This window comes from Haemaphysalis longicornis, unplaced genomic scaffold (genome assembly GCF_048455015.1).
Source record: "Haemaphysalis longicornis isolate Haplotype H1 unplaced genomic scaffold, Haemaphysalis longicornis Haplotype H1 scaffold_3, whole genome shotgun sequence".
Classification (NCBI taxonomy): domain Eukaryota; kingdom Metazoa; phylum Arthropoda; class Arachnida; order Ixodida; family Ixodidae; genus Haemaphysalis; species Haemaphysalis longicornis.
Genome location: NW_027526335.1, coordinates 68,704,579 through 68,712,647, shown reverse-complemented (window position 1 = coordinate 68,712,647; position 8,069 = coordinate 68,704,579). Strand labels below are relative to the sequence as shown.

Genomic DNA, 8,069 nt, shown 5'->3' with positions numbered 1-8,069 from the left:
CCCCTTCCCGCCTACTTCTTATCATCTTTTTCTTGTATAAGCTTTTTTTAAATTATCCGTTCACGTGAATGCTGTACGTGCCGATACCGAGGGTGTCTCTTGTATACCTCTTTTTTTTTTTTGTCTAACTGTCTGCACCATTCGCAAAGTTGTTACTTGCTGCACTGATCAAAGGGGCCGACGCTTTAATACATTCTTTTTCCACGGTTCCTACACATGTACTACTCGGGAAAATAAACAAATAAAGAAATAACTGCACTTGGGCTGAGGGGCGCGCCGTAGTTGAGGGCTCCGGTTTGATTTAGACCACCTGCAGGTGACCTCGAACATGCACCGAAATCTCGACGTTCGGACGTCTCCGCTTTTCGCCTCCTTCAGAAAAGCGGCCTCCGCGGCCGGAACCGAAACTGCATCCTTCGGCTCAACAACGTCATTGCGGTATCCCAGCAGCACGCTAATTTACGAAGCATAATTTCTATAAGATTTTAGTGCAAATTTGGGGAACGGGTGTCTGCATTTTCTCTCTCTCTCTCTCTCTTGGAGCTGTGAATCGTGACTTATTCATTCGTTCGTTCATTTCAGGTATTCACACAAAATAAAAAAAATCCAGCGATTATTGGAGGGTTTCCTGGCAGGAAGCCAAGGAAATCTGGCATACGCTAGAACCAGCATACAGAGTGAAGAGCGTAATCACCGCTGTTCCGCAGTAAAAGGGAGGCCACAAGGACTAGCGATTTGCGAAGACTGGATCCCTTAGCGTCTTCAAGAATTTGAGCCACCAAAAATCGGCGGGATTCAGTTTACGTTGTTTTTCCGTAAATATTTAGCTGCCTAATGTGGATAATGCTGTGAACGAATTCGCGTCTATTTTAGAGTGATGTTTTATACCGATACCGTTCAACGCAGAAATCCTGTTCGGTGATGTTGTATACCGATACCGTTCAACGCAGAAATCCTGTTCGGTGATGTTGTATACCGATACCGTTCAACAGAGAAATCCTGTTCGGCGTACGTAGACAAAGCAGACCGATTATTTCTTGCAGCAAAGCCAACTTTCTCTCGTATTCTCTGTAGCTCTTACTTTAATGTGGACATCTTGGCAAATTGCCTCAAATCCACGTTGTGGGCGTGCATGGTTGGACACAGAAGTCAAAAGAATGCGCGACACGTGCATGATTAACCGGGGCGCAGTTCAAATTCCTGCATAAAACAAACCACGGTTATTTGTAGCATGCGTCTCATTTCATTAGCGTGATGAAACAATGGAAGTAGTACGGTTTGATCCCAGTTACGGGTGGTTTTGCATGGCTGCTAGAATGGCCCCGGAGAGGCGGCTTCATTGATAGTTTTGAGGTTATGTAGACGTTTGAACAGTCCCACGTTATACATTTTTTTTCGGAAAGTTCCATCAAAACACGAGTTCCATCAAAACACCTTTCTGCAACCACATACCTCCCGCAGAAGTCCATGCATTGACCGTGAATCGCTCACAGCTCGACAAATTACGACGAGTAAATAAAAGTCGGAGTAATGACAGAGCCGTCTCACCGGTCAACTGTCATATAACTGGTTCCACGATAGTTCTCATAGAAGACGAGTTCAGCAGGAAAATAAAAAAGGCAAACCTAGTTGCGCCCAGTGTTAAATCTGCTGAAACGGTGTAGCTGTGGGTTTCTTCACGAAGATTCCGTTTAACTTCGGCTTCTTTCTTGTGCGCGTTGTTAAAGTTGCTCATTTTCATATTATGTATTTCCGGATAGTTCCTGTTAAACAACTGTTACAGCCGTTTTATGGATGTGCTTCCTCCCTAAATGGTCATGTACTGACACAGATAGTAATTTTTTAGCGCTTACAACTTCACTGTGAAACAACTAAATAACTACAACTTCACTGGGTAAATTAAACAAGTAAATTAAACTCGGCGTAATGGTAGAATCGCGTTATCGGCTTATTGTCATATAACGTGTCTCGCGATACTTTCGATAAGACAAGAGTTAGAGCAGTTTTACGAATACATACACCCCCACCCATAAATAGCAAAGCTTCACTGCGCAACATGTCACCTGGGAAATCCAGCTTACAAAGACCAAGCTTACACTGATCTTTTTTTAAGTCAGTTTCACCTCTAAGCACAAATGCATTCATGGGGGTCATTATTTCAGGGGAAGTGTAAGCGTCTTAAATCAAGATATGACGGCCCTGGGACCTTGTATTTGATTTTTTATAAATTTTTCTCTATAGTGAGAACCGATTTATGCCGGACACAGCTTCTAGCGCTCTTTTCATTTGTCAAAAAAAAAAAAACCTGATTGTCAAAAAAAAGTGATTAATAGTAGCGTTTAACGTGCCGACGCATCGCAGGCGATGAGGCGCGCCGTAGTGGACGGCTCGGGATTAATTTTGACCACCTGGGGATATTTAACGTGCGCCTAAATCTCGTACACACGCGGTTTTTGGCTTTTCGCCTCCATTAGAAAAGCGGCCGCCGGGGCCAGGAACAGAACTCGTGACTTCGTGCTCAGCAGTGCAACGCCTCAGTCACCGAGCCACCGCGGCGGGTCCTGCTCCAGCGAGAGCATAACGCAATACCAGCAGAGGCTGCCGTCAAGGCACAGCTCCGCTGTTGAGAGGATTACCACAACCATTACAAATAGCCTTCCCTGTGTGTTGCATTAGGAGATAGCTGCAACTACGACCACAGAACAGGGAGGATTTTAGAGAAGCAAAGGTCTAGCTTTGCCTGTAGTGCCAGAAAAAGCGTAGTGGCGGCGTCGTGAACTACCCAGTACGCCCGCTTGATGGCGCTGTAAACACGGCTTTGTAAACATGGCGGATGCTTTTTGCACAGGCCGCTTGAGCTCCTTAATAACATGGCTGCCCTCGCACGGCGGCCGCCGGCTCGCTGCTCCACGGCCGGACTCGACTCTCCTCCTCCCGCGCGCGAAAGGGGCGTCAAGTCCGGCCGTGGCTGCTCCTGCTGGCTCCTGGCTGGCACGCTGGTCGCGTGTTTACTTGCGCCGCGCTAGTGAAGTGATGTTACGCCAGGTGACCAGATGGCCTCGACTGGCACAGACCACAGTGAGCAGCAAGTGAGAACAAATCGTTTATTGACATCCGCAAGTTTACAGAGGCCAGGACATCATTTCATTTCGATCGCTGCAATTGTACGTCGCTTTCGTGACAACATTTTTTTTTGCCATAACAACTCGTTCACTTGCGCTAAGATTTCGAACGAAGGGCACAAATGAAGTATTGACGGCGACAACGGTTTCCTTTGCACCGTCTTTCTAGCGGAGTGCATAACACTCACCTTCTGTTGGAAGAATCGAATATTCTGGCCTCGACAGCTGCCTTCCGATGCGGAATTTCCCACATTTGTCATTCCACAAGCACTCAATTCCCGTGTTTTGCCAGTCCTCTCAACAACTGCTGGACGCAAAAGCACATAACAGCAATAACAGTCACGGAACCGGTGCTCCGCGCACATTGAAACGGTCGGCCGTTGCAGCGGTTTCAATTTGAATTGGCGGCTTTGTGGTTGCGAATTCAGAAACGAGGTGGTGCACCAGTCGGCTGTTCGTAAAAAGTTGCGTACATTTTTGCTCAACGGATGTTTGATGCGGAACTTGTTAATAGTATTTTTAAATAACACATTGTAAGCGAACTGTGTGGGCTCTTTGAGTCACGGAATGAATGTTTTGTATTCTATACCAAAAGTAACATTTTGCCTGCGCCGTCTGGTGGGCTTGATGGTCGAAAACAGCGCTGTAGGTTGGTCACGTGGGGCGTCGATTTTTACGCCGCCTATAGGGAAGACAGGGAACGTCCAAGCTTGAGAGGCCTGCTACGACCCGATAAATAGAATGCGTGCTAAGTGTATAGTAAACTAGAATACTTCACTGTACTAAGTGGAGTTGGAGCTGGCGCCACGCTAAAGGACGCTGGCGCCGCAGCGTGACGCTGCGACGAAGCTCTCCTCTAGCGGTGTCCTTTTCGTTCAGCATTTGGTACAGACAACACTGAGCGGCGAATCACCGAGCATGGAGGAAAGAAAAGCTTAGGAGAGGCCCTGACGTCACACCCAGCGCAGCCGGAAACGCCATTTCTGTAAGTCGAATGGCGGACCATTGGCCCTCCATGCCATTGGCGGACTCTTTTTGCCTCTCTCTCTCGGTGCACCTTCTCCGCCTCCTCCGTCCTGTATCGCCTCTCTTGTCGTCTGCATCTGCCAGCGCCGAGCCGGCGGAAATCAGCTGATAGGCAGGTAGAAGGCCGTTTTGCAGCGCGTGACCGTGAACCTAAACGCGCGGTTACACTGTTACACGTCTTCAGTGTGGCCGCAGCAGGTTTGCGAAGCGGCTCGCTCTAACAATGCCGCAATGCTCGGTGCCAGGCTGCAAGTCGCGATCGGTACCCAAGGAATTGGGGTCACTTTCCACCGGTTAGTGCATCATTCCGCTGACAAGTATTGCTGTACATTGGTGTGCATTCATCCTTTGTTTGCAATCGCCGCCGTTTATAGGTTCCCAAGCGATGGAGAACGCCGCAAACAGTGGGCGAACGCCGTGCGGCTACCGGACTGGAAAGTGCCCAAGTTTGCGTTGCAGTTTCACTGGCAATCCCAGAGATGACTAGTCAATTAAACGGCCGTTCTATATATATAGGTAAGCGTACTTCATGCAGATTTCACGCTAAAAAATTGTGGAATGTTTTTACCGTTGTTCGCGTGCCTTCGATAGAATTTTTTGCGAAGGAGGAGGAGGAGGAGGCAAAACGTTTTATTCAGTAAAAAAAATGAGAGGGTGGGTGGCGTCAATAAACTTTTTTTCGCCAAGTTTCAACTTGTCTCAGTGTCAATAAATTCAAGGTGATATCAGTTGAAAACGTTCATACACTAACCTCGCAGTATGAAGCGTTGAAAAGCGAAATCCAGAGCGAGACCACAAAAAGATCCAGATTCCAGATCCAGCACTCTTCCAGTCAACAGACGGACACCTACTAAGGTAATAGGACGATGGAATTATATCAACTGGGAATCTACCTTGTAACAGTTGCAAAAGCACTGCCGTGCATTGCCGGCCTAGCAAACTATATATTGCAGCGGCGATAACCAAACAATTGAGTTTCGAATCGTTCGGTTGCAAGTCGCCTACGTACTGCACACCGTGTATCACTTCGCGAAAATCTACCAGACGGGTGTCCGCGCGTACGACGGGACGGCGCGTTCACGATATCTGCACTTCAATAGGCGCGTCGTGATCGCGACCGGAGCAATAGCTTGACGCGGTACAAGGTGCACTAGCAAGTAGAAATTAAATGACATATTCACATCGGCGCAGCTGTCGCAACTCGCAGCATCCTTTTCGAGTTCCGCAAGACCACAGCGCAGCAAAGCGAAGCAGCAATCTTCGCAATCCGACGACAAGGCAGGCGCTGCCTTTCCTCCATGACTGGCGAACGGCGGGCGGGCTGTTGCTAGGACGCCGTTGCTAACGCGACTTCCAATGGCCGCCGAAAACACGTGACTTCCTCCACACTTTTGCCAATGCGCGGGGATAGCTGGGGGCCTCTCCTAAGCTTTTTTTTCCTCCATGTCACCGAGCGTGTTGAAGGTGTGTGCACATGGAGGAAAGAATACTCAGGAGAGGACCCTAGCATCCCAATGCATTGCGAAAAGTGTGGAGGAAGTGATGCCATTTTTCTTGAGCCCATGGACAATGTTGCTTACTTGTTTACAACTGCGGCGATCAAATTTGGGCGAATAGAACGGACAAATTTTTAAGGCGCTTGGTATTTGGCTGCCTCGCTACGCTTGCAAACCAGCGCAGTCGCTACGACAAACGTTTTTAGATTAGGCCAGTTTCAAAACTCCGCCGTCGGAAACGGCCTTAACTCATACCCTGGCCGCAGCGGCGCTTACGTCTTTACGTCGCGTCGAGATCGGCGGAGCGAGCCGCTGCCGCCGCCGGCGACCTGCCGGGAAAATCCCCTTCCCTCAGCGTTGGCGAGAGCCACAGTTCGTTCTTTGCTCACTGTGTGTTTCTTCGTTGTGAAGTGAAGTGAAATTTATCGCTGCTGAAACGTAGCGCGCAAAGACCGCAGTGATGTACCACCCCAAACAATGCTCCCGTCGTCTGCGTTCGCCATCCCGCGAGCATGTTGCTATGACGACGCCAAACGCTACTTTGCCAGGCTTAAGAGCTGCAAAATCGTCCTCCTATCTCAAAAATGAAGGCCGTTTTTCGATTGAAACTTTGGGTGAGGGTTAGAATGGGCAAATTGAAGGCGAAATCAACAGCTTAGAACATGACATCGCTCCGAAGAATTAGCGACGAAGCTGTTTTCGCTTCGAAGCGGGAGGGCAGGGCGACGCCATGTTAGTCAAATCAAACCGGAGATAGCAAAGGATGATGGTATAGAGTGCTGGGCTCCGTGGGCTCAAGTCATGGCGGGACTCGGCTTCACAAATGTGACGTCAGGGCCTCTCCTAACGTTTTCTTTCCTCCATGTGTGTGCACGTCTCGTGGAGCTGGCAGGTGTTGCTTCACGTCAAACTTCCATGCCCTGCTGTGCGTGTAGGTGAAGCATACTCACAGGACGCCCTAGTACTCGCTGTTCGCATCTGTAGAAGGGAGCTCGTTGCGCCCGGCCTGTGGGCGGCGCGATGTTTCGGAGGAACCCTCCGCTCCCGACGAGACCGACTCCTCCTACGTTCGAGGCGATCCAGGAAGATCTGAACAACGCTTCCGAAGACGTCGTGTTTGCGCTCCTGCCTGACGGCAGCAACCTCGAAGTGGTCGCCGACGGCGCCGCGGCGTCCGCGAACGACGGCGACGGACCTATGACGGCCGACGCGGCTTTCCTCAAGGTGAAGCATTTCATGGAGATGAGCGACAAAATCCCCGGTCTCGCAGAAGTGCTCCAGAAAAAGACTGAACACCTAAAGTCGGTTAGGGACGATTTGCACAACGAGATAGAAAGGGTGAAAAACTCTCTACAAAACGTGAAGCCTTAGTCATTTTCCTTTACTGTACATTTTCTGAACGTTCGTGCACAATTATTTTTTTTTTTTTGGTGGTGCGTGCTGTACAGCTGCAAAGTCTTGTCGCGTTGGCCATAACCGCTGCGTCGATTATGTGTCAAGGTAATAAAAAACACTAAAACAGAACAGGTGTGAGAGCAATCTTCTAAAAACAACGCGAATATGAATGCCCAAAATAACAGTGCGTGGTTTACAACGATGCACGAGGGGTGCGGGCACTTCACGAATTTCCCGACGTGTTCAGTATCAGTTTTTGCCGCTGCTGCTCCTGAAGGAACCTCTTAACATCCGGCGAGTGCTTCAGCGCCATTTTCTTTTTGTTCAGCACTTCCGTAAGCAAATAGCTCTTGAGGTACTCGGCGTTACAGTTGACGCTGTCGGCTTGGGCATCGTCCGCCTTTTTGCCAGCCGCTGAACAAGGCGCACTGGTCGACGCACTCTTCGACGTACTCGGTGACGCACCGTCGTCCTCCATCTCGCAAACGGTTTATCTTCGGCGCACTCGCAATTACCGAAGATTATGCAAAGCAAAAACTCACGGCAAGACGTTTTCCTCGACCTTCGCGAGTCTGGCATCGGCCATTGCTTATTTTTCAGTTGGCGGCCATCACAAATACTTTTCATCGCTTCGGCCATGCGTGGCGCTCTCTACCTCGAACAGCTGTTGTCGAAACCGAAACTGCGTCATTACAACAGATGTTCGTCTGCTTTTCAGTCAGCTGTTGCGGATTTTTTTTTCACCTTTCATTGTGACTCGCTAGCGGCCTGACTGCGGCGTCACAAGCATGGCCGGCAACCGCATAGCGAGTGCCGCAAGTATCCCCCTTACCGGGAACCCAACGTCATGACTGTTTCAGTTTTGGTTTGTAAGAAAGGCAAAGGTAAGGCCGTGCATTGGGTGAGCTTACTTGCATACAACACAGTGCGAGTGAAGTGTGTAAAATAGCGGCTTTTACATTTCTACCCAACCGGCCAAACCACTTCTGCTCTCTGACTAGCGAAAGTGGTTGTATGATTATGCACTAGC

General features: G+C 49.3%; 1 protein-coding gene across 1 annotated transcript; it reads left to right on the top strand.

Annotated features, from left to right (window-relative positions):
- The first annotated feature begins 6,579 nt into the window (after window positions 1-6,579).
- Window positions 6,580-7,060, top strand: LOC144173283 (uncharacterized). Its single transcript, XM_077701769.1, has one exon. The coding sequence runs from the start codon at window positions 6,665-6,667 to the stop codon at window positions 7,013-7,015; it is 351 nt and encodes a 116-aa protein (XP_077557895.1). The 5' UTR covers window positions 6,580-6,664; the 3' UTR covers window positions 7,016-7,060.
- The last annotated feature ends 1,009 nt before the right edge of the window (window positions 7,061-8,069 follow it).

Excerpts from the sequence above, each read along its gene's own strand:
- LOC144173283 (XM_077701769.1), top strand. The coding sequence starts at position 6,665 with ATGTTTCGGAGGAACCCTCCGCTCCCGACGAGACCGACTCCTCCTACG.